The 26,584-nt window shown below is 46.3% G+C and overlaps 1 protein-coding gene and 2 long non-coding RNA genes across 3 annotated transcripts; all 3 read right to left on the bottom strand.

Moving 5' to 3' along the window:
• Positions 1-1,055: 1,055 nt before the first annotated feature.
• Positions 1,056-14,240, bottom strand: LOC116954672 (mucin-2-like). The gene is made up of 12 exons (XM_076052583.1): positions 14,158-14,240; positions 13,730-13,881; positions 11,598-11,727; positions 11,157-11,206; positions 11,000-11,029; positions 10,048-10,151; positions 8,937-9,082; positions 8,198-8,336; positions 6,339-6,440; positions 5,451-5,645; positions 3,310-3,549; positions 1,056-2,096 (listed from the first exon to the last, which is right to left on the bottom strand). Exons 3-12 carry the CDS (start codon positions 11,699-11,701, stop codon positions 1,821-1,823), a joined length of 1,386 nt encoding a protein of 461 aa, XP_075908698.1. The 5' UTR covers positions 11,702-11,727; positions 13,730-13,881; positions 14,158-14,240; the 3' UTR covers positions 1,056-1,820.
• A 4,669-nt stretch (positions 14,241-18,909) lies between these two features.
• LOC142905657 (uncharacterized) lies at positions 18,910-23,774 on the bottom strand. The gene is made up of 4 exons (XR_012929692.1): positions 23,435-23,774; positions 21,383-23,145; positions 20,492-21,226; positions 18,910-20,201 (listed from the first exon to the last, which is right to left on the bottom strand). It is a non-coding gene; the product is annotated as an uncharacterized LOC142905657 (long non-coding RNA).
• Positions 23,775-23,847: 73 nt separating this feature from the next.
• LOC142905636 (uncharacterized) lies at positions 23,848-26,531 on the bottom strand. The gene is made up of 3 exons (XR_012929666.1): positions 25,424-26,531; positions 24,532-25,267; positions 23,848-24,241 (listed from the first exon to the last, which is right to left on the bottom strand). It is a non-coding gene; the product is annotated as an uncharacterized LOC142905636 (long non-coding RNA).
• Positions 26,532-26,584: the final 53 nt, after the last annotated feature.

A 26,584-nucleotide genomic window follows, 5' to 3' on the forward strand; every position in this document is an offset into this window, starting at 1 on the left:
TGAGTGTGGAGTCGCTGAGTGTGAAGACGCTGTGTGTGGAGTCTCTGAGTGCGGAGTCTCTGAGTGTGGAGTCGCTGAGTGCAGAGTCGCTGAGTGCAGAGTCGCTGTGTGCAGAGTCGCTGAGTGCGGAGTCGCTGAGTGCGGAGTCGCTGAGTGTGGAGTCGCTGAGTGCAGAGTCGCTGTGTGCGGAGTCGCTGAGTGCAGAGTCGCTGAGTGCAGAGTCTCTGAGTGTGGAGTCGCTGAGTGCAGAGTCGCTGTGTGCAGAGTCGCTGTGTGCGGAGTCGTTGAGTGCAGAGTCTCTGAGTGTGGAGTCGCTGAGTGCAGAGTCGCTGTGTGCAGAGTCGCTGAGTGCGGAGTCGCTGAGTGCGGAGTCTCTGAGTGCGGAGTCGCTGAGTGCGGAGTCTCTGAGTGTGGAGTCGCTGAGTGCGGAGTCTCTGAGTGCAGAGTCGTTGAGTGCGGAGTCGCTGTGTGCAGAGTGTCTGAGTGCAGAGTCGCTGTGTGCGGAGTCGCTGAGTGCGGAGTCTCTGAGTGCGGAGTCTCTGAATGCGGAGTCTCTGAGTGCGGAGTCTCTGAATGCGGAGTCTCTGAGTGCAGAGTCTCTGAGTGCGGAGTCTCTGAGTGCGGAGTCTCTGAGTGCGGAGTCTCTGAGTGCGGAGTCTCTGAATGCGGAGTCTCTGAGTGCGGAGTCGCTGAGTGCAGAGTCTCTGAGTGTGGAGTCGCTGAGTGCGGAGTCGCTGTGTGCAGAGTTGCTGTGTGCAGAGTCGCTGAGTGCAGAGTTGCTGTGTGCAGAGTCTCTGAGTGTGGAGTCGCTGAGTGTGAAGAGGCTGTGTGTGGAGTCTCTGAGTGTGGAGTCGTTGTGTGCGGAGTCGCTGAGTGCAGAGTCTCTGAGTATGGAGTCGCTGAGTGCAGAGTCGCTGTGTGCAGAGTCACTGAGTGCGGAGTCGCTGAGTGCGGAGTCGCTGAGTGCGGAGTCTCTGAGTGCGGAGTCGCTGAGTGCGGAGTCTCTGAGTGTGGAGTCGCTGAGTGCGGAGTCTCTGAGTGCAGAGTCGCTGAGTGCGGAGTCGCTGTGTGCAGAGTGTCTGAGTGCGAAGTCGCTGTGTGCGGAGTCGCTGAGAGCAGAGTTGCTGTGTGCAGAGTCGCTGTGTGCGGAGTCGCTGAGTGCGGAGTCTCTGAGTGTGGAGTCTCTGAGTGCGAAGTCGCTGAGTGTGGAACCGCTGAGAGCAGAGCTGCTGAGTTCAAGATAGGTGGGGTGCAGAATAGACAAGAGCAGGGATAAGTCAAGTGTATGTGACCGTAAAGAAAAGAGATATAGGAGTGTCTACAACTGGCGCGAGACAGCAGAAATAAAGTGTAAGCACTTATTACTCCGTGTCGGTGTGAGTATTTTTTAAAGACACGACACTGTAAAGCAGTGTACACTACACTACTATACACTACATTACTATATACTACACTGCTATCCACTAAACTACTATACACTACACTATACACAACACTTCTATATACTACATTATACACAACACTACTATACACTACACATTTGGCTCTATGGAGGCCCGTCGTTAAGTGATTAGTCGTGAACATAGGTGCTCGTTAAGAGGGGTTCTAATCCCCTGTGAAAACACACGCGGTGATTTTTCTAAATGGCCGCTGTCATCGTGGCCATCATCGTCCCCATCATCATCATCATCCTCGCTTCGGCAACCCAAAGCCCCCGGTCGGTCAGGCCGCATTTGCCGGGAAGTCGCTCCCTCTCACACGAACCATCGTGTCAGGACAACGGCGCCGCGGGAGATGCGCTGAGCGGCTGAGCAAACCGTTCATTGCTCGAGGCCAAGCGGCCGGGTTTGAGGAGCATAGAGGACAAACGAGCAGGTCGGTGAGTGGAGTGACCGTGACCACCTACCGCCCCCCCCCTCCCCGTCACATGCATTCCACTCAGGGCAGCGGTCGGGAGTCCTCCACCTGATGCACACGCCGGCCTCATTGCAGACCTGGGCGTACGCAGCCACCGCAGTGCAGAAGCACTCGCAGTCGCCGCCATCGCATGCGCACAAGTCGCGAATGCACGCCTCCAGGAATGGCGCGTGGTCCACCTGGGTCAGGACAAGGGGAGCGAGGTGATATTGGAAATCTGCGATCAGTCGCCGACAGAAAGACAAGGGAGAGGCGCAGCCACGTCGGGTGTCGAGGACGTCCACATAACAACAACCGCCGTTCACCACTAAGTGGCGGTGACGTCACCACGGAGGCCCGCTTGTGCCAGGCGATATGCACTTAGAGGCCGCGTAAAGTGTCGAAGGCCTGCTGGCAGGAGGTCACGGAACAGACCCAGGTGCCATGGGTTGACTGACTGAAATGACTGGCAGATGCACCAACTGTGCTCCACACTGTGCTAACTTTCTGCATTTTAGCTGCCCGGCACTCCGCTCATTGTTGTGAGCGTCGTTCTTCTGCCCCCCGTTGTTGCTGGAGGGTGACTGCCTCCAACTCCCCAGCAGCATCCTTCCTGACCCTCCTGCAGAAAGGCCGATCTTGACACTGCTGGTACTGGTCATCAGAAAGTCCAATACTTGAACGGTCAACACACACATCACACACCTCCTCGCATGCACGGTCAAGACAAATACAAACACAAATATCTCCTGTTAGCGGCACCTATGAAGGCCAGCACAGTACATGAGGGCATGGGTGGCCCACACCACGCCGGGCTGTCCTTTGTTTCCCCAGTGGCGATTTTTACACACTGGACCAGGTACTTATTGAGGCTGAGTCGACCTAGGGGAGGCCCAGAACCAGTTCAGATAATCGTCACTGGTTATCACTCAGCCGCAAACAGCGTTGCACAAAGGTGTATAATTTGTTTAACGCATAGGCTTTCGCAAACTGATATTATCCATTTTGTTTTTTTGGGTGAGATTGCGTAAATATAAATGCGTCATTAAATATAATTGTGGCTGTGTCGGGTGGTGGCGGATTTAACGACACATTTATATTCACACGATCTAGCCTAAAAAAAAAACATAGTTGTATGGTGCACGCTACCATGGCCACGGGGAAACCACAGACAAGCAGGAAGGCAGCCAGAACCAGTGTCAACAATTGCCTAAGCTCTGTGGTCATATATTTGGGTGTCTATTTATATCATTAACCCCTCCACTTGCTCCTCATGCCTTCTCATCGTGAACCATCGACGACCCACGGGTAGTCCGAGGGGGCTTCATGGCTGCGTGCCGAGTTACAGAGACCACCAGCGGCCAGCCGCCCCCCCCCGACCCGCCCCGTCCACGCCGTCCGTAGGCGACTCACGTGGTCGTGGCACGAGCTGAAGACGTCACTGGCGAGGACGTGACACTGGCGCAGCGCCCACGCTTGGCGGTGCGGATTCTGCTGGCAAGGCTCCGCCGCCTCTGTCATGGTGGCGCAGCTCTCCTTTATCCTCCAACTGTTGCCGAACGCCAGCACGGACGCGGCCGTGGAGCCGTCGGCCGCTGTCAAGTCGTCGCTGTCGCGCCCATTGTAGTTGCCAAAGAGGCCGCACAGGGTGCCCTGGGGTGGGAGGAGGGGGCGGTCGGGAGCGGGGTGGCACCGAGCCGTGAGCGAAATGAAGCCGAGAGTTTACGGCTCCCGGGCAGCCCAAAGGGGGTGACCCCCTCGGATTCAAGAGAGAAACTGTATCAACTTAAACTCGAATGATCCTAATCTAATAATTATTATTATCCGGTGGCTTCCGGTGGGGAGGGAGGGGGCAGATTTTCATAAACGCTGGAAAATCACCAAACATCATAATTTAAAATAACTTAATTTTGGGCATTCTTGTATGACATAACTTTTTTTAGGTGTTGCCGTATGTTTTCAGCGTTTACTATTGTAGTGTAGTAGTATAGTAGTTTAGTATAATAGTGTAGTAGTAGTATAGCAGCATACTATAGTAGTGTAGTAGTGTAGTAGTAGTGTAGTAGTATAATAGTGTAGTAGTATACTATAGTAGTGTGATGGGACTTTGTAGGATGAACGTTGAGAGATTTATAAGGGGCACGGGATGACCAATAAGGTCTGAATTGGTCTGTAATAAGGTAGGGCACGAATAAGGTGTTGACAGGTATGGATCTAAGATCGGCAGTTTATGCGCATGTGGAGGAGTAAAGTACGCAGCTCCGATCTCTTCCGGGACATCTCGCCGGTGTAGGACTTTCTAGAACTCCCCTCTAAGAGGCCGTTCCGTCGGCATGGTTATAAGCAACCATTTGCAGTGCTCCACAATTCTCTTTGTCCCTAACACCTGTCTTTGTCCGGGCAGTTGGCTCGGCAGTTGAGCGAGTGGCTCGCAATCGAAAGATTGCAAATCTCTGGTTGGGAGGTGACAACTCGGCCTCCATCATCCGTCTGGGATCTATATGCTGATTAAGACTCTTTGGGGAAGTCTGAATAATCATTTGAGTAGGATAAAAGTGTGTTTTTTTTTAAATATACAGTGAGGGAAAAAAGTATATGATCCCCTGCTGATGTTGTACGTTTGCCCACTGACAAAGAAATGATCAGTCTATAATTTTAATGGTAGGTTTATTTGAACAGGGAGAGACAGAATAACAACACCAAAATCCAGAAAAACGCATGTCAAAAATGTTATAAATTGATTTGAATTTTAATGAGGGAAATAAGTATTTGACCCCTCTGCAAAACATGACTTAGTACTTGGTGGCAAAACCCTTGTTGGCAATCACAGAGGTCAGACGTTTCTTGTAGTTGGCCACCAGGTTTGCACACATCTCAGGAGGGATTATGTCCCAATCCTCCTTGCAGATCTTCTCCAAGTCATTAAGGTTCCGAGGCTGACGTTTGGCAACTCGAACCTTCAGCTCCCTCCACAGATTTTCTATGGGATTAAGGTCTGGAGACTGGCTTATAATCTCTCGCTCACCTCCATCTAACAATAATAAGTGGAATAATTATTATTATTCTACACGCACAGGTTTCTCTCTCCCCGTTGAAAAGACAGAACTCGGACACGCGATTAATAGTAGACGAGTGGGAAAGGGAGTAGGAAAATGATCCCGGTGCCAACAGCTGCCCAAGCCCTACGGACCTCGATGTGTTAATGTTTTTCAGCTAATTATTAAGTGCTTATACACATATACACAAAGACAACCCATGTGCCCGAGAGGGCAACAACAACAACACCACTACCCCATGCAGATCGAAACAGATGGCTATTAATCCACGTGCTCCACTGCCAACTCCTGGCGAGCCAGGGTGTGGATCCTCCTCAACGCCACACGCTGGGGGAAGGGATATTCGCAACATCTGTGCGGTGATCCGCCGAACCCTCGCTGCTGCCTCCACGGAGCTTGATCGCACCGCGGGGGAGGCAGCCACGTCCAGCAGCAGCATAGCAACCACCGTCCATTTCTATCTCCTGCACATTGCACCACCTTGGCTTTGGCCCTGACCGTGTACTTGGAGTCGACCTTGACGAAGATGCTCGTGCGCCGGTCCCACATGACCATGATGCCGATGCCGGTCTGCACGATGCGGTAGAGCCCCACCGAGTGGATGGTCAGGTCATCCACCATCGCCGGGATCTTTCCGGCCACGGGCACCACCATCACCTCCCCGGCCACCATGTGAACCTCCACGTTGTAATCCTGTAGTGGACGAGGAAGGGAGAGAGGGAGGGAGAAGACGGAGGGAGGTGAGGGGGGGGGGGGGTTACAGAGGGAGGTGAGGGGAGGGAAAGTTTGAAGGAGGGAGGGAGATGACAGAAAGACCCCAGTGGCCAAGCACATTCGGCATGGACCCTGATGCCAGGGAATAAACTAAACTGGCAATGGGGGTGAGGGAACCTGTCGTCTAAACTTCCTGGACCTCTCCTGGGCCGTGGACACCGCAAACTTTTGCACTCCCTCGTTTGCACACTCAATTGCTATGCCAAGAACAAAGAGCCAGCGTAGACTTACTCTTTGGTTCTATTCGGTAAAGTCACGTAGGTAAAAAATAAAACAACAAAAATCACGCCGTTTTGCCACAATACAAGCGGCCTTCATCACAAGCAGCCTTCATCAGGTGATGAAGGCCGCTTGTGTTGTGACCGAAACGTCGTGATTTTTGTTTTATTTTTTACCTACGTGACTTTACCGAATAGAACCAAAGAGTATGGATCCTTGCAGTCACGAAAGCTTCAAATCTAGAACAGCGTAGACTTATCGAAGAAACCAATCGACTCGCGCGTACACCGAGACGCGCAAGCTCATCAACTCGCAGTGCTTGGAAAGCTCGCGCTTAACCCAGCCCGCGTCGCAGCGCGGTCAGCCGGCCACTGGAGTGGCTCTTGACTTCACCTTGATGTAGAAGCGGATCGCCTTGGAGCAGCTCGAGTCCACAGCGCTGCAGTCCTTGCCGGTGATGATCTGAAAGTTGCCCTCGGCTGTGGAGCAGTAGTCCTGGTCGGCACAAAGCGAGCGCAATTTGGTGATCCATCCATCCAACCGTCGTGCATCCCTCCGTTCGTCCATAGGTAAATCCGTCCATTTTGTGCGATCATTCTCCCCCACCCAGTTGTGGAGCTGCCTGCTGTATAGTGTATAGTGTACTATACACTATACAGTAAACATTACTATACACCACTATACGCTACACTACACACTATACTATACACTACACTATACACCACTATACACTACACTACACACTATACTAGACACTATACTATTCACTATACTATACACTACTATACACTACACTATACACTACACTATACACTACACTATACATTACTATACACCGCTATACACTACACTATACACTACATACTACACTATACAGTAAACATTACTATACACCACTATACACTACACTACACACTACACTATAAACTACACTATACACTACTATACACTACACTACTATACACTACTATACACCACTACACTATACACTACTTTATACTACCACTACACACTGCCTTGTACTATTATACACTACACTAGTATACTACACTACATACTACACTATATACTACACTATACACTACTGTACTACACTGCTATACACTGCACTACTATACTACACTTTACACTATACACTACACTACATACTACATTTTACACTATGTACTACACTACACTATATACTATACTACATACTACACTTTACACTATGTACTACACTACACTATATACTACACTACACACTATACTACACTATATACTACACTAGTATTCACTACACTATACACTCCACTACTATACACTACACTACTAAACACTACACTACTATACACTACACTTAACACTGCTATACACTACACTACTTTACTACACTTTACACTATGTACTACACTACACTATATACTACACTACTATACACTACACGATACACTACACTACTATACACTACACTACTAAACACTACACTACTATACACTACACTAAACACTACTATACACTACACCACTATACTACACTTTACGCTATGTACTACACTACACTATATACTACACTACTAGACACTACACTATATACTACACTCCTATACACTACACTACTATACACTACACCACTATACACGACACTACTATACACTACGCTATACACTACACTGCTAAACACTACACTACTATACACTACACTACAATACACTACACTAAACACTACTATACACTACACTATACACTACACTACTATACACTACACCACTATACTACACTTTACACTATGTAATACACTACACTATACACTACACTACTATACACTACTAAACACTACTATACACTACACCACTATACGCTACACTATACACTACTATACACTACACCACTATACTACATTTCTTTTGAACTGCTTGTTGTGTTTAGTTTGTTGTCCTTACCGTGCACCTCCGATTAGCATGGTTGGTTAAGTTCGGTGCGAAAGAAGTTCAACACACAAGTAGAAATGTCGATGTTTGTAAGTCCCGACTAAAACACATATCACCAAAACCAGTTTCCTCTCATGTACTTTGATCCTCTGGCTCTTCTTCTGCCCCCTCCCCCCCCGGTTCATGTTTATTCTTCTTTGTGCGTGGCGCCTTGAGATTTTATCGCGAAAGGCGCCTGATAGTCACAAATTATTGTTACGGATTAATTATAAATTAATGAACTCACTCGCCCGACGTCAGTCCGTGGCGTGCGTGAGCAAGGCTCGTCCATTCTGGTGCCCACCTGCACGATGCTGGAGTCGCAGTTCCCGTCGAAGACGAACCTCTTGCCGTCGAAGGTGACGTAGTGGCTGTCCCCGTACATGCGGCACGTGCCAGGGCACTCGGCCGAGTTGCAGCTCCACGCGCCGCTGCCGCACGTGCTGCACCCGCGCACGCGCGCGACGTCTCAAAGGGAGGGGGCGGCGGGCCCTTCAAACCCCCTAGCCCAATATTTTCTCTTGGAATAACAAAAAAAATTATATCCCGACGGGTATTTGGTCAAGTCTAAGGAGAACCAAAAGTAGGGGGCTTCCGCGCCGCCCGGATATGACGTCACAGGCGGGTCCCGGCTGCTTTCACAATGTCACGGATGCGCTCCTGGAAAACCCCGTCCTCGCAAATCGGATACCTTTTATTCTCCCATAAATGGCAGAAACAGTAGACGCGTCGCTTGCCCGTGTGTCTTTTTCCTCCTTATCAGCCACATTCAACGGGGTTTAACCGGTACAAAATTCACCAACGCACTTATTAATTATACAAAAGCTCGCTGCGCCAAAATGACACTGGAAACTGGACCATGTCCAAACGTGCTCGGAGTCTTGTCGGAAGACGCGCCGTAATTCAAGTTTCTGCATCCTAAACCTATGCAGTTGAAGAAATGCTGTTGTCTTCCCCCCCCCCCCCCCACACACAAAGCGGTAGCCATCTTAACGCGCAGCCACCAGGCTCGGGACAGCCACGCCAAGCCCCCACTCGCTCACCACACGTTGCAGTCCACCTTGATTGTATCCCCCTTGCCATAGACAATGCCGTGGTGCCGGCACGGGCAATCCTCCGGCGGGATACAGTTGCCGTTGTCGTCTGGGATGAGTCCATCCCCGCATGGGCAGTCCGATTCGCACGGCGGCTAAGACGGAGGCCGAGAAGTTGGGCAAACAACACAGAGGAAGAGTGAGAAGCCGGGGATTCGCCTTTCGCTCCGAGCCATCCATCGCGCAATACCTGTGCTACTAGTCTGGCCGAGAGGGCATCGAAGAAGGTCGCTTTTTCCTCTCCATGTCAAAGTCCTTCGTCTTTAACGCCGAGCAATTATCACTGTCGCACGAAGCACACTTTTCGGCTGACGTTTTCCCCTGCTGCTGTCGTGGCTGTAGTGGAGTGCCCAGTGACTGCCTCACTGCTGCAGCAGAGAGAATTTGGAGTGAATCAGTTGTCACAGGGGGCGATCGATGCTCCAGCACTCGCCGATTCACTCCAGTCAGCTCCTGATTGCTCACCCGCAGTCAGTCGCCTGCTGGTCGCTCTTCTATCGCTACTACTACCGTGGTTACTCGTTCCCGTGAACTTCACTCGCCCGTGTTGAGGACTCTATCTCTACTGGACATTAACCGTTTCGTCCCGTTCATACTGTGTTCAACCACCACCATCACACAGGTCAAAACGCTTGTGCCCTGAAGCATACGATTATCACTGTTGCTAAGCACAGACCAAATAGCTTAAAAGCCAGTAAAGGACATTTGCTAAAGTCTGAATTCATATCCCACGGTTTAATACTTTATGTCCCCATGCTCAATGCATGACATGGGCAAAGGACAAAGCTACCCGAGTGGCATGGAACAGGTAGTAAGCCACTTTGGTCTGCGCTCTTTCTAAAGAAGAGTAGCAAAGCGACGCTAACTTTCTCCTCTTAAGCCCTCTTGTCGTGGCCAGCAGCCCTCAGACATTGGCTATTTAGCTGCTGAACCATATCGCTGATGCTGCTATTGCTGCTGCTGCTGCGATCATACAAGAGAGCATAGAACAGAACCCTCTGAGTGGTGGGTGAAAGCCAACCCCATGGGCTGTGTCTAAGGGGGGGTCGAGTGTACTCACACAGGGCAAGTTGATGGTCTGGCAGGTCCTCTCGCAGGCCTTCGCGTGGCTCCTGCCTCTCAGGGCGCTGCCATCAACCAGGAGTTGGAGGGCATTTTCGACCTCTGCCCAATGACATTTCACCATGGAGGACGTCAAATACAAAATATCCCGTGCCGCCATTCGCGAAAAGAGTAGCAGGCCAATGCGCACGCTGGGCACGTCAAAAACACATTTGCCAATTTCGAACACAAAAAAATTGACCGCAAATTACTCGATTAGCATCACAAAAACAACAGCCGCTATTTGCCACTAAGTGGCGGTGACATCACCATGGCGCTTGTGCCAGGCTATGTGCACGTTAAGGCCATCATGTGAGGTGTGTTGAACGCTACCCGCCGGCAGGAGGCCATGGGACAGACCCTCCTGGCACCGTGAGAAAGGTGCGATTGCCAAAGGTGTTCGTGATTCAATTCTGTTCGTTGATATGGACCGAAAGTTGTCCAAAGCTTCGGGAAAGAGACAATGACGGGAGGGAGGTAATTCTACTGTTGAGCGGTGCGAGGGAAGAAGCAGACAGAGAAGTGGACGTGACCTGCAGTGCGGTGAGTGGGTGGGTGGCTGAGTTGGGTGGTGAGTGTGGGGAGAGCGGCAGTGTGGCGGTTAGCGTGCTGCGCTATGGACCCGGCGACCCGAGTTTGATTCACGCTCACGACCAATAACGCTGGTGAATATCTGAATCGGTCCTGGGCCTCTCCTAGGTCGACTCAGCTGTGCTGGCCTTGCTGACAGTATTTACCCAACAACAGCACATTAAAGCTATGTGGGGGGTCTTTTTTGTCTTTGAATTAGTAAGCGAGCGAACGAGTTGGTTGAGTGAGTGGGTGAGAAAGTTAGCAAGTGAGCGAGTGAGTTGTGAGCCGTGGTGGTGGTGGTGGTGGTTTATGCGGTCTGTGAGGGCAGGCAAACTTACGGAGGGGGCTTTTACGTCGCATTCTTCCGCCTGCGGTCACGCGGGGATACAGAGAGCGCCAGACATCGGTGAGAACCTCGCGTGGTGGCAGTGTGGTCAATGGTATCGTTTGTGGTGTTGGTGGTGGGGGGGGGGGGATTGGCGCTGCAGGACTCACCGAGCATGGTGATGGGGTTTTCGCACCTGAGAACTCCGTACTCGCAAGCACTGCCAAGGAGACACATCAATATGGTGTGGTTAAAGCTCTCATGTGTACTAATTCACCCCTCCGCACCCCCCCTCCCCTCCCTGGGAAAGTGACATGGCCCGATTATTTAAATTGTTGGTAAGGACAATCCTTAGAGCAAGCCAAGGCACGTGCAAATGGCGCGGCGATGTTGCGTCATTTGCACGTGTTATTTATTGAATGTCACGCCGCCACAAAGGCATCATTTGCCCAGGCCCCTGGCCCTGCTTGGCAGATGTTTCAGCTATAGCTCGGCACTTGCTAACGGCCAGTGGGGGGAAAAAAATCCCACCTATACCGCGAAGGGTCGCTCTGCTCTGGCTTGGCTCGGATGCGGCAGTGGAAAAGGCCCATCAGGGCGACCATTCATACCAGGCTAGATCGCCGACCCAGTAGAATTTCCCAGGCGGGACAATGTCGTGACCTGTGTAGCATGGGCACTCGATGCCCGGAACACAAACTCCCTCGTGGTCCATAAAAGTCCCCTCTGCACACACGCAGCCTGTGGGTTACAGAGAGAGGGAGAAGGTCAGAGGAGGAGGGCCAGAGAGCGGTGCTAATGTAGAGGCTCAGTTTCAGTTTCTTTATTTTGGTATAGCCCTGTGAGCCATTCGGCTCTTGAATCGGGTGCAACCACAACAAACAAAAAAACAAAAACACGAACAAGAAAAACATCTTAAAGTGACTATGTGTGACTGTGCAAACAGAAAATCCATGAAAAAAATAGCAAAAATATTCCTGAGAAAAGCACAGTACACCAACGCTGTGTGCAAAAAATCCCAGTGGGATGCAAGTCAAACAACAACAACCACAAGACAACTTAGATTAAGGCCATCAGTCTAACTCCGTACTACAACAAAAACAAACATGTCCAAACCCAAAAACTTTTCGAAATCACGAAAAATAAAGCCATAATTGCAACATAACAGTGATCATAGGGACTGTGACCGGATTTTTACAATAAACTACATAAATAACATGTAACACTAAATCCTAGAGCCATAGCTGGCTGCATGAGTTACTCCACAACAACAGAAGCATCAGTCGGAGTATCAAATTTTTCAATGCACCTTTAAGATCAGCACGCTAAATCAAAATACAGATAATACTTTGCTGCGTCATTGGGAGCGAAAACATTTTATTTTATTTTACGCCAATGAATAGTGGCAGCTAGGGGTGTACAACTCCTCTAGAGCAGTTTTGAGAGAAGATCTCATTGGTAGCGATTCAAGTTGCAGTTTATTGGCAATAGCATTCCAGACCCTGGGGGCATCAATAGCAAAGTCCCTTCCTCCAGTTTTTCTACGGCAATAGGGAGGAATTTGAAGCTGGTAAATGAGCGAAGACCTGAGGTCAAATTTGTTCTTTGAAACAGAGAGGAGATCCAGAAGGTAGTCTGCGGATTTTTTTGTAAGTACATCGTGAATAATTAAGATCTGGTGCACAAGCCGTCGAACATTAAGAGATGTTACGTTTGACCCAATGTAGATATCACAGTGGTGAGACCTATATGGGCAGTTCAATGTAAATCTTAAGGCCGAGTGACAAATTGAGTCAAGCTTCTTCAGTACAGTACTTGGGGCTGATTTATACACGATGTCACAGTAGTCAAGTAGAGGCAGTATGGTAGCGTTTATCAATTCCAAACGGAACATTGGGGGGAAGCAGTGCTTGTGTCGATACAGAAAATCTAATTTTAAACAATGGAGCGAGTTTGTGAAATCCGACCCATGGCAACCACCCCCCCCCCCCCCCCCTCTGGCCCACCCAACTACCCAGCAGTGTCAATGAGTTAAGTCTGTCGGGCAGGTTACAAAGCAGTGGGTAAACGAGCATAATCGTAATAATATGAACGTGATGATAATATAGGACTCTGCCTAATATAGGACCCTGGTTCAGGCTCCTTGTTGCTGGAGGTTGGAGGTGGGGGTGTCTTGTCCTTCGATCCAGTTGGTTCTTGAGGAGGAGGGCCACTCTCTTCAGGAGCTGTCTTTGTTGGCTTTTCCAACTTTGAAAGAAAAGCAAGGGATGGATGTTGACAGAATGAAGATTGCTCATGCATTCTCAATAACTCCTTGTAAAATGTTGTAAACAACCTTCAGACGATACTTTTAATCTGCATCTCAAATGAGTTACTGGGAAGTGTTTCAAAATAATGTACAGCTTTGCCAATCCACTGTTCAATTAAAGCCTCCCCACGCTGTTTGGGTTTGTGGGATTGTTTGACCGCGCTTCATCATTTTCTTTAGTGTGAGTGTGGGAATCATGGATGGGGAAGCATGGAAGTACAGCACAATAAAGGGTTCTGGCATTCTGCCCTCTGTATTCTACATTGTAAATATTCAGCCTCATGACATCGATTATGCAGGTAGTCACCCATCTAAAATCATCCATGCGTCACCATGTTTAGTTTCTAGCATCTAACAAATTCAGTCACATTCTGTGTGATTTGAACCTAAGCAGTATACATGCTGTATATATATACTCTGACAAAATGAACACACCTGGCCCTTCTGCGGGCGATGGTTCTGGCTCCTTGTTGCTAGAGGTTGGAGGTTGGGGTGACTTCTCCTTCGATGGAGTTGGTTCTGGAGGAGGAGGTCCACTTTCTTCTGATGCTGCCTTTGTTGGCTTTTCCTCGGGGGTTTCGGTGTTACTTTTAAAGAAGAGAAAGGGATAGATCTTGAAAGAATGTACATTTAAAAGACGTGGGAGCATGGACGTGCATCACAAAAAAATGAGTTCAGCATTCAAACCTCTGCAGCCTAAAACTTTCAGTTTATAAATCATGTTAGCTGCCGTGGTCACCCATTCATACCATCCAGTTACAATCATACTTCGTCTCTGAGATCTAAAAATGTAGTCGCATTTTGCGTGATTTGATTATGAGCATTATACATCCTGTGTATATATTCTTAGAGCATGGACACACCTGACCCTTCTGGGTTTGAGGGTCCTGGCTCCTTGATGCCAGAGGTTGGAGGTGCGGGTATCTTGTCCTTCGATACAGTTGGTTCTGGGGGAATAGTGTACACCTTACTGATTGGCTGTGCCAGGTGGTGGTGCATTTAAATACACATTTACCTGATCTAAAAAAAAACTCAATTATGAATGATGGCATTTAATATATTATCCATGTGATTTTGCAACTAATTCCAGAATGGTATCTGGGCTTGCTTTAGATGGAGTTGGTGCAGGGGGTCCACCTGCTCTGGAGCAGCAGAATCTGACCTTGTAGTTGTAACATGGCAAATAGTCCTGATCGTTATTAGAGCATTTCAAGCCTGTGCTCTGGTCACAAGTGATCGTCTGGCCCAATTCCTCCCATGGGGTATTCGGGAATCTTTCTGCTTTGCAGTCAAATTTTTCCACTGATGAGTCAGGCAGACAGACCTCTCTCTCCGAGTCTATAATCTTTTGGTAGGATTCCTCATCTCCGCCATTTTCTTCATCAGGATATTGATCATCGTACCAGTCAGACCAGCCTAAAGCACAATCTTCTGTAAACATAGAACATTAATCAGTGATGAAATTCCAACAGATTATGGAAAATATTTAAACCATATGTATGCAGTAAAACAGGCCTCAAGACTATCTTACCACACTCCAATCCTTACCTTGTTTGGTGGGTGTTTCATTTGGTTTTGTAGCCTCAATTGGTTGCTGTGTTGCAGGAACAATCATTTCTGCAAAAAATATACGTGAATTATGGTGTGTATCGCGTAAAATAATACGCATAATCATCATCACTGAATATTACATCTCCCAAAATAATGTTTGTGAGGACAGGTAAGCAGTTATGAGTTTCTATTGATTGCATTGAAGTGGACCCATCCAAATGTTGGGTTTAAAAATGTAAATGGTGCTGCATCATTTGACCAAATGGCTGCCTTTTTACAACATTCGATTTTGTTAAAAACGTTCTAAACATTGACTCATAGAGACGCATGGAATGGGGGAATAATAACTTCAGAAAATTAGTATCTGGAGCACTGTTAACATCAACAATTGGGAAATTAGCCAGGTGTAGTGTGTGTATTAAATACGTGTATATCTATGTAGCTTGCATACACGGGCAATGTATTTTACTTGAATTTGTTTACTTTTCAAACGTCTATTATTTTAACGTGGATTATAACCTATCATGTGAAGTCACAAAACGTGTTTAATCTAATTTAAAGTGTTTTTGATCTCGCGTGTTTCGAATATATTCATAAGTCAAATATTAGAAAAACTGCCCAAGCATTATGCCTATTTCCCAAAGTATCGGTTTTCAATGTTGAGGAAAAGCTGTCTTTGATCTCAATAAAGGTACAATACTTCTGATGGGTGGAATGTTTACAAGGTGAAGGACGGTAATGTTACTGACATGATTTATTTTAACTAGAAGATAATTGATGTTGTTGATGTTCCCATTGTCATAGTTACCTTCACCGATAGTGATGGTCTCTTTAGGCACTGGTGGGGACTTTGGTTTCCTTTTCGTTGTTTCAGGAGCAGCTGATGTTGGTGGTTTCTCAGGGGCCCCTTTGGTTGGGGCCTGAGTAATGGGTGGTGGAGGGGGGCCACCTGATTTGGAGCAGCAGAATCTGACCTTGTAGTTGTAACATATAAACATGCCTTGATCGTCATTAGAGCATTTCAGGCCTGTGCTCTTTTCACATGTGATCGTCTGGCCCAATTCCTGCTATGGGTTATTAGGGAATCTCTCTGCTTTGCAGTCATTTTTTTCCACTGATGAGCCAGGCAGACAGACCACTTTCCCTGAGGCTATGACCTTCTCGTATGATTCATCATCTCCACCATTTTCTTCATCAGGATATTGATCATCGTACCACTCAGACCAGCCTGTAGCACAGTCTTCTGCAACGATACATTCTTAATCAGTCTTCAAACGGTTACTATGTATATATGAACTCCATTTCTCTAAGATAATGTTCTGACAGCTATAAAATGCATCATACCTATGAATGCGCCGTTGGTAGGAGTGTACAGCGAAATATGTATTTACGTACAGCAAGGATACAGTGAGCCTCTTAATAATGAAAGGACTGTACATAGAGCTGCCGAATTTTCGTTGAGTATCAACCCGAAAGACTGGTGAGCTGCAATACCCCTTTTGTTAGCACCACCTTTTACGAAGATACGGTCGATCAATAACTCTGACACAGACTGACCTACTGCTTTGTAAGTTCCTCCTATTCTGCTACCAACCCAGCCTAGAGTCTGTGAGTCATACCCTCTTCCAGTAAATGAGCCAAGGTTGGGACCAGAACACTGTAAAGTAGTACAAAAGCCCAAATTAAAATGCTTCAGGACACTAGCATAGCCTTATTGCAACCGGGAATGTCCCGGCACAACCAGAACAACTGGTTGCTTTGACTGAACATGTGTTAAACTGATATGATTGTATGTAATATATTATCCACATGTGATCTTGCAACTAATTCCACCATGGTACCTGGGCCTGGAGTTGGGGTTGATGGTTCTGGCTCCTTGCTGCTGGAGGTTGGAGGTGGGGGTGTCTTGTCCTTCGATCCAGTTGGCTCTGGAGGAGGAGCGCCACTCTCTTCAGGAGCTGGCTTTGTTGGCTTTTCCTCAACCGGGGGTTTGGGTGTCACTTTGAAAGAAAAGCAAGGGATGGATGATGACAGAATGTAGATTGCTTAGACGTGGGAGCATGGATATACAGAACAATAAAGGTGCGTGGCATTCTGCCCTCTGCAGCCACATTGTTAAACATTAGCCTATGATATCTGTTACACAAGTAGTCACCCATCCCAACCTCATCCAGGTGCAAGTCTAATTCGATTATGAGATCTAACATATTAAGTCGCATTGTGTAATCTGATCCTAAGTAGTATACAGCCGTTATATTTATATATAATCTTGCAAAATGAACACACCTGGCCCTTCTGGGGGTGATGGTTCTGGCTCCTTGTTGCTGGAGGTTGGAGGTGGGGGTGGCTTGTCCTTCGATGCAATTGGTTCTTGAGGAAGAGGGCCACTCTTATCAGGAGCTGGCTTTGTTGGCTTTTCTTCAACCGGGGGTTTAGGTGTCACTTTAAAAGAAAAGCAAGGGATGGATGTTGATAGAATGAAGATTGTGCATGCATTCCCAATTACCCCCTTGCAAATAGTTGTAAACAACCTTCAGACGATACTTTTAATGTGCATTTCAAATGAGTTACTGGAAAGTGTTCCAAAATAATGTACAGGCTTGCCAATCCACTGTTCAATTAAAGCCTCCCCACGCTGTCTGGGTTTTTGGGGTTATTTGACCGTGCTTCATCATTCTCTTTAGTGCAAGAGTGGGAATTATAGACAGGGAAGCATGGAAGTACAGCACAATAAAGGGTTCTGGCATTCTGCCCTCTGTCCACATTGTAAATATTCAGCCTTATGACATCAATTATGCAGGAAGTCGCCCATCTAAAATCATTCATGCGTCACCATGTTTTGTTTCTAGCATCTACCGAATTCAGTCACAATCTGTGCGATTTGAACCTAAGCAGTATACATCCTGTATATATATTCTTACAAAATGAACACACCTGGACCTTCTGCGGGCGATGGTTCTGGCTCCTTGTTGCTAGAGGTTGGAGGTGGGGGTGACTTCTCCTTCGATGGAGTTGGTTCTGGAGGAGGAGGGCCACTTTCTTCTGTTGCTGCCTTTGTTGGCTTTTCCTCAACCGGGGGTTTCAGTGTTACTTTGAAAGAAGAGAAAGGGATAGATCTTGAAAGAATGTACATTTAAAAGACGTGGGAGCATGGACGTACAGCACAATATATGAGTTTAGCATTCAGACCTCTGCAGCCTAAAACTTTCAGTGTATAAATCATGTTAGCGGAAGTGGTCACCCATTCATACCAGTCAGTTACAATCATACTTCGTCTCTGAGATCTAAAAATGTAGTCGCATTTAGCGTGATTTGATTCTGAGCAATATACATCCTGTGTATATATATATTCCTAAAACATGAACACACCTGGCCCTGCTGGGTTTGAGGGTCCTGGTTCCTTGATGCCAGAGGTTGGAGATGCGGGTGTCTTGTCCTTCGATGCAGTTGGTTCTGTAGGAAGAGTGCAAACCTCACTGATTGGCTATGCCTGGTGGTGGTGCATTTAAATACACATTTACCTGATATAACCCAAAAAAACTCAATTACGAATGATGGCATTTAATATATTATCCATGTGATTTTGCAACTAATTTCATAATGGTACCTGGGCTTGCTTTAGATGGAGTTGGTGCAGGGGGTCCAGCTGCTCTGGAGCAGCAGAATCTGACCTTGTAGTTGTAACATGGCAGTCCTCCTTGATCCTCATTTACACATTTCAGTCCTTTATTCTTGTCACAAGTTATTGTGTGGCCCAATTCCTGCCATGGGGTATTGGGGAATCTCTCTGCTTTGCATTCAATGTTTTCAGGCAGACAAACCACTTTCCCTGAGGCTATGACCTTCTGGTAAGATTCCTCATCTCCGCCATTTTCTTCATCAGGATATTGCTCATTGTACCAATCAGACCAGCCTGGAGTACAGTCTTCTGCAAAGATACATTTTAAATCAGTCTTCAAACGATTACTATATATATCAACTCCTTTTTCTCCACGGTAATGTTCTGAAAGCTAATTTTTTTTAATCAAAACTATGAATGCTCCATTGCTATGAGCGTAATACAAACTTTGCATATCATTTTGCACAGGAAGTATACAGTGAGTCTCTTCATCCTGAGTTAACCATACGTAAACCTTTAGAATGTTGTGGAGGCTCAAAGCTAAAGAACAGTGAGCTGCCAACTCCTGTTAGCATGACCCACTTTTACGTAGATACGCTGCCTTAATCACCAGCACTGCCCACATAGTTGGTAGTTTCACGCGGTAACAAGCTGACCTACTGCTCGGTAAGTTACTCCTATTCTGCTACGAACCCAGCCTAGAGTTCATTAGTCCCAGCCTGTTCCAGTAAAATGAGCCAAGTATGGGACCAGAAGACTATAAAGCAGGACAAAATCACACTTTTACAATGCTTCAGGACCCTACGATAGACTTTTGTAACCGGCAATGTCCCGACCCTACCGGAGCATATGGTGGCTTGAATTGAACATATGATTGCATTTAATATATTATCCATATTTGATTTTGCAACTAATTCCAATATGGTACCTGGGCCTGGAGTTGGGAGTGATGGTTCTGGCTCCTTGTTGCTGGAGGTTGGAGGTGGGGGTGTCTTGTCCTTCGCTCCAGTTGGTTCTTGAGGAGGAGCGCCACTCTCTTCAGGAGCTGGCTTTGTTGGCTTTTCCTCAACCGGGGGTTTGGGTGTCACTTGGAAAAAAAAGCAAGGGATGGATGTTGACAGAATTTAGATTGCTCATGAATTTTCAGTTGAACCTTGTAAAATGTTGTAAGCAACCTTCAGTCGATAATTTCAATTTGCATTACGAATAATTTACTTGAAAGTTATACTAAATCATGTATAGCTGTTTGCCAATACACTGCTCAATTAAATCCTTCTCACGGTGTCTGCGTTGGGGGGTTATTTTACCATCCTTCATCATGCTCTTCAGTGGGGTGTATTGAACGTCCGATGAGGGAGCATGGAAGTACATCACAATTAAGAGGTGTGGCATTCTGCTCTGTGAAGTCTATATTGTAAATATTCAGCCTATGACATCTGTTACACAGATTGTCACCTATCCAACACCTATCCATAAGCAAGTCTTAATTCGTTTCTGAGATCTAACAAATTAAGTCCCGTTGTTTGATTTGATCATAAGCAGTATACTTCCTGTATATATAATCTTATAAAATGAACACACCTGGCCCTTCTGGGGGTGATGGTTCTGGCTCCTTGTTGCCGGAGGTTGGAGGTGGGGGTGTCTTGTCCTTCGGTGCAGTTGGTTCTTGAGGAGGAGCGCCACTCTCTTCAGGAGCTGGCTTTGTTGGCTTTTCCTCAACCGGGGGTTTCGGTGTCACTTTGAAAGAAAAGCAAGGGATTGGTGATGACAGAAGGCATTTTGCATTGACTTGGGAGCATGTATTTTCAGCAAAATAAAGGAATGTGTTATCCTGCCCTCTGCAGCCTATAACATGGAGACTATGACACATGTTATGGATGTGGTCACATTTTCCTGCCAACCATGGCAACACTATTTCGTTTCTGAGATCTGAGAAATGTATGCACATTCTGTGCTATTTGATCGTAAATATTATATGGCCGGTGTGAACTTAAAAATATTCTTTTAAACTTGCAAACGTAACACACCTGGCCCTTCAGGGGGTGTCGTTTCTTGGCTCCTTGTTGCCAGAGGTTGGAGGTGTGGGTGTCTTGTCCTTCGGTCCAGTTGGTTCTTGAGGAGGAGCGCCACTCTCTTCTGGAGCTGGCTTTGTTGGCTTTTCCTCAACCGGGGGTTTTGGTGTCACTTTGAAAGAAAAGGCAAGGGATGGATGTTGACAGAATTCAGATTACTCATGCATTTTCAGGTGAACCTTGTAAAATGTTGTAAGCAAACTTCAGGCAATACTTTCAATTTGCATTACGAATAATTTACTTGAAAGTTATACAAAATCGTGTATAACTGTTTGCCAATACACTGCTCAATTAAATCATCCCCACGGTGTCTGCTTTGGGGGGCTTATTTGATGATGCTTCATCATGCTCTTCAGTGCGGGTTAGTGAACGTGGGATGGGGAGCATGGAAGTACATCACAATAAAGAGGTGTGGCATTCTGCTCTGTGCAGTCCATATTGTAAATATTCAGCCTATGACATCTGTTACACAGATTGTCACCTATCCAACACCTATCCATAAGCAAGTCGTAATTAGTTCTGAGATCTAACAAATTAAGTCACGTTGTTTGATTTGATCCTAAGCAGTACGTCCTGTATATATATAATCTTACAAAAGGAACACACCTGGCCCTTCTGGGGGTGATGGTTCTGGCCCCTTGTTGCTGGAGGTTGGAGGTGCGGGTGTCTTGTCCTTCGATGCAGTTGGTTCTGGAAGAGGAGCGCAAACCTTACTAATTGGCTGTGTCGGGTGGTAGCGGAGTTAAAAACTAATTTATATTTATGCGATCTAACCCAGAAAACATCATGGATATGATGATATCAATATATTAACCATGTGCTTTGCAACTAATTTTACTAATGTACCTGGGCTTCGTGAAGATGGACTTGGTGCAGGAGGTCCACCTGCTCTGGAGCAGCAGAATCTGACCTTGTAGTTGTAACATGGCAGTCCTCCTTGATCCTCATTTACACATTTCAGTCCTTTATTCTTGTGACAAGTTATTGTCTGGCCCAATTCCTGCCATGGGGTATTGGGGAATCTCTCTGCTTTGCATTCAATGTTTTGCATTGGTGAGTCAGGCAGACAAACCACTTTCCCTGAGGCTATGACCTTCTGGTAAGATTCCTCATCTCCGCCATTTTCTTCATCAGGATATTGCTCATCGTACCAATCAGACCAGCCTGGAGTACAGTCTTCTGCAAAGATACATTTTAAATCAGCCTTCAAACGATTACTATATATATCAACTCCTTTTTCTACATTGTAATGTTCTGAAAACTATTTTTTTTAATCAAAACTATGAATGCTCCATTGCTATGAGCGTAATACAAACTTTGAATATCATTTTGCACAGGAAGTATACAGTGAGTCTCTTCATCCTGAGTTAACCATACGTAAACCTTTAGAATGTTGTGGAGGCTCAAAGCTAAAGAACAGTGAGCTGCCAACTCCTTCTGTTAGCATGACCCACTTTTACGTAGATACGCTGCCTTAATCACCAGCACTGCCCACATAGTTGGTAGTTTCTCGCGGTAACAAGCTGACCTACTGCTCGGTAAGTTACTCCTATTCCGCTATGAACCCAGCCTATAGTTCATTAGTCCCACCCTGTTCCAGTGAAATGAGCCAAGTATGGGACCAGAAGACTATAAAGCAGGACAAAATCACACTTTTACAATGCTTCAGGACCCTACGATAGACTTTTGTAACCGGCAATGTCCCGACCCTACCGCAGCATATGGTGGCTTGAATTGAACATATGATTGCATTTAATATATTATCCATATTTGATTTTGCAACTAATTCCAATATGGTACCTGGGCCTGGAGTTGGGAGTGATGGTTCTGGCTCCTTGTTGCTGGAGGTTGGAGGTGGGGGTGTCTTGTCCTTCGCTCCAGTTGGTTCTTGAGGAGGAGCGCCACTCTCTTCAGGAGCTGGCTTTGTTGGCTTTTCCTCAACCGGGGGTTTGGGTGTCACTTGGAAAAAAAAGCAAGGGATGGATGTTGACAGAATTTAGATTGCTCATGAATTTTCAGTTGAACCTTGTAAAATGTTGTAAGCAACCTTCAGTCGATATTTTCAATTTGCATTACGAATAATTTACTTGAAAGTTATACTAAATCATGTATAGCTGTTTGCCAATACACTGCTCAATTAAATCCTTCTCACGGTGTCTGCGTTGGGGGGTTATTTTACCATCCTTCATCATGCTCTTCAGTGGGGTGTATTGAACGTCCGATGAGGGAGCATGGAAGTACATCACAATTAAGAGGTGTGGCATTCTGCTCTGTGAAGTCTATATTGTAAATATTCAGCCTATGACATCTGTTACACAGATTGTCACCTATCCAACACCTATCCATAAGCAAGTCTTAATTCGTTTCTGAGATCTAACAAATTAAGTCCCGTTGTTTGATTTGATCATAAGCAGTATACTTCCTGTATATATAATCTTATAAAATGAACACACCTGGCCCTTCTGGGGGTGATGGTTCTGGCTCCTTGTTGCCGGAGGTTGGAGGTGGGGGTGTCTTGTCCTTCGGTGCAGTTGGTTCTTGAGGAGGAGCGCCACTCTCTTCAGGAGCTGGCTTTGTTGGCTTTTCCTCAACCGGGGGTTTCGGTGTCACTTTGAAAGAAAAGCAAGGGATTGGTGATGACAGAAGGCATTTTGCATTGACTTGGGAGCATGTATTTACAGCAAAATAAAGGAATGTGTTATCCTGCCCTCTGCAGCCTATAACATGGAGACTATGACACATGTTATGGATGTGGTCACATTTTCCTGCCAACCATGGCAACACTATTTCGTTTCTGAGATCTGAGAAATGTATGCACATTCTGTGCTATTTGATCGTAAATATTATATGGCCGGTATGAACTTAAAAATATTTTTTAAACTTGCAAACGTAACACACCTGGCCCTTCAGGGGGTGTCGTTTCTTGGCTCCTTGTTGCCAGAGGTTGGAGGTGGGGGTGTCTTGTCCTTCGCTCCAGTTGGTTCTTGAGGAGGAGCGCCACTCTCTTCAGGAGCTGGCTTTGTTGGCTTTTCCTCAACCGGGGGTTTGGGTGTCACTTGGAAAAAAAAGCAAGGGATGGATGTTGACAGAATTTAGATTGCTCATGAATTTTCAGTTGAACCTTGTAAAATGTTGTAAGCAACCTTCAGTCGATATTTTCAATTTGCATTACGAATAATTTACTTGAAAGTTATACTAAATCATGTATAGCTGTTTGCCAATACACTGCTCAATTAAATCCTTCTCACGGCGTCTGCGTTGGGGGGTTATTTTACCATCCTTCATCATGCTCTTCAGTGGGGTGTATTGAACGTCCGATGAGGGAGCATGGAAGTACATCACAATTAAGAGGTGTGGCATTCTGCTCTGTGAAGTCTATATTGTAAATATTCAGCCTATGACATCTGTTACACAGATTGTCACCTATCCAACACCTATCCATAAGCAAGTCTTAATTCGTTTCTGAGATCTAACAAATTAAGTCCCGTTGTTTGATTTGATCATAAGCAGTATACTTCCTGTATATATAATCTTATAAAATGAACACACCTGGCCCTTCTGGGGGTGATGGTTCTGGCTCCTTGTTGCCGGAGGTTGGAGGTGGGGGTGTCTTGTCCTTCGGTGCAGTTGGTTCTTGAGGAGGAGCGCCACTCTCTTCAGGAGCTGGCTTTGTTGGCTTTTCCTCAACCGGGGGTTTCGGTGTCACTTTGAAAGAAAAGCAAGGGATTGTTGATGACAGAAGGCATTTTGCATTGACTTGGGAGCATGTATTTACAGCAAAATAAAGGAATGTGTTATCCTGCCCTCTGCAGCCTATAACATGGAGACTATGACACATGTTATGGATGTGGTCACATTTTCCTGCCAACCATGGCAACACTATTTCGTTTCTGAGATCTGAGAAATGTATGCACATTCTGTGCTATTTGATCGTAAATATTATATGGCCGGTATGAACTTAAAAATATTTTTTTAAACTTGCAAACGTAACACACCTGGCCCTTCAGGGGGTGTCGTTTCTTGGCTCCTTGTTGCCAGAGGTTGGAGGTGGGGGTGTCTTGTCCTTCGGTCCAGTTGGTTCTTGAGGAGGAGCACCACTCTCTTCTGGAGCTGTCTTTGTTGGCTTTTCCTCAACCGGGGGTTTCGGTGTCACTTTGAAAGAAAAGGCAAGGGATGGATGTTGACAGAATTCAGATTACTCATGCATTTTCAGGTGAACCTTGTAAAATGTTGTAAGCAAACTTCAGGCAATACTTTCAATTTGCATTACGAATAATTTACTTGAAAGTTATACAAAATCGTGTATAACTGTTTGCCAATACACTGCTCAATTAAATCATCCCCACGGTGTCTGCTTTGGGGGGCTTATTTGATGATGCTTCATCATGCTCTTCAGTGCGCGTTAGTGAACGTGGAATGTGGAGCATGGAAGTACATCACAATAAAGAGGTGTGGCATTCTGCTCTGTGCAGTCCATATTGTAAATATTCAGCCTATGACATCTGTTACACAGATTGTCACCTATCCAACACCTATCCATAAGCATGTCTTAATTAGTTTTTGAGATCTAACAAATTAAGTCACGTTGTTTGATTTGATCCTAAGCAGTACGTCCTGTATATATATAATCTTACAAAAGGAACACACCTGGCCCTTCTGGGGGTGATGGTTCTGGCCCCTTGTTGCTGGAGGTTGGAGGTGCGGGTGTCTTGTCCTTCGATGCAGTTGGTTCTGGAAGAGGAGCGCAAACCTTACTAATTGGCTGTGTCGGGTGGTAGCGGAGTTAAAAACTAATTTATATTTATGCAATCTAACCCAGAAAACATCATGGATATGATGATATCAATATATTAACCATGTGCTTTGCAACTAATTTTACTAATGTACCTGGGCTTCGTGAAGATGGACTTGGTGCAGGAGGTCCACCTGCTCTGGAGCGGCAGAATCTGACCTTGTAGTTGTAACATGGCAGTCCTCCTTGATCCTCATTTACATATTTCAGTCCTTTATTCTTGTCACAAGTTATTGTCTGCCCCAATTCCTGCCATGGGGTATTGGGGAATCTCTCTGCTTTGCATTCAATGTTTTGCACTGGTGAGTCAGGCAGACAAACCACTTTCCCTGAGGCTATGACCTTCTGGTAAGATTCCTCATCTCCGCCATTTTCTTCATCAGGATATTGCTCATCGTACCAATCAGACCAGCCTGGAGTACAGTCTTCTGCAAAGATACATTTTAAATCAGTCTTCAAACGATTACTATATATATCAACTCCTTTTTCTCCACGGTAATGTTCTGAAAGCTAATTTTTTTATCAAAACTATGAATGCTCCATTGCTATGAGCGTAATACAAACTTTGCATATCATTTTGCACAGGAAGTATACAGTGAGTCTCTTCATCCTGAGTTAACCATACGTAAACCTTTAGAATGTTGTGGAGGCTCAAAGCTAAAGAACAGTGAGCTGCCAACTCCTGTTAGCATGACCCACTTTTACGTAGATACGCTGCCTTAATCACCAGCACTGCCCACATAGTTGGTAGTTTCACGCGGTAACAAGCTGACCTACTGCTCGGTAAGTTACTCCTATTCTGCTACGAACCCAGCCTAGAGTTCATTAGTCCCAGCCTGTTCCAGTAAAATGAGCCAAGTATGGGACCAGAAGACTATAAAGCAGGACAAAATCACACTTTTACAATGCTTCAGCACCCTACGATAGACTTTTGTAACCGGCAATGTCCCGACCCTACCGGAGCATATGGTGGCTTGAATTGAACATATGATTGCATTTAATATATTATCCATATTTGATTTTGCAACTAATTCCAATATGGTACCTGGGCCTGGAGTTGGGAGTGATGGTTCTGGCTCCTTGTTGCTGGAGGTTGGAGGTGGGGGTGTCTTGTCCTTCGCTCCAGTTGGTTCTTGAGGAGGAGCGCCACTCTCTTCAGGAGCTGGCTTTGTTGGCTTTTCCTCAACCGGGGGTTTGGGTGTCACTTGGAAAAAAAAGCAAGGGATGGATGTTGGCAGAATTTAGATTGCTAATGA

This window comes from Petromyzon marinus, chromosome 56 (assembly GCF_048934315.1).
Source record: "Petromyzon marinus isolate PM22_M1 ecotype Great Lakes invasive population chromosome 56, UKy_Petmar_22M1.pri1.0, whole genome shotgun sequence".
NCBI lineage: Eukaryota > Metazoa > Chordata > Hyperoartia > Petromyzontiformes > Petromyzontidae > Petromyzon > Petromyzon marinus.

Excerpts from the sequence above, each read along its gene's own strand:
- LOC116954672 (XM_076052583.1), bottom strand. The coding sequence starts at position 11,701 with ATGGACCACGAGGGAGTTTGTGTTCCGGGCATCGAGTGCCCATGCTAC. Across the intron at positions 11,207-11,597 it reads TGGGTCGGCGATCTAGCCTG|TGCTTGCGAGTACGGAGTTC; the intron begins GTATGAATGGTC and ends TCTCCTTGGCAG. Across the intron at positions 8,337-8,936 it reads AAGGTGGACTGCAACGTGTG|CACGTGCGGCAGCGGCGCGT; the intron begins GTGAGCGAGTGG and ends GCGCGGGTGCAG.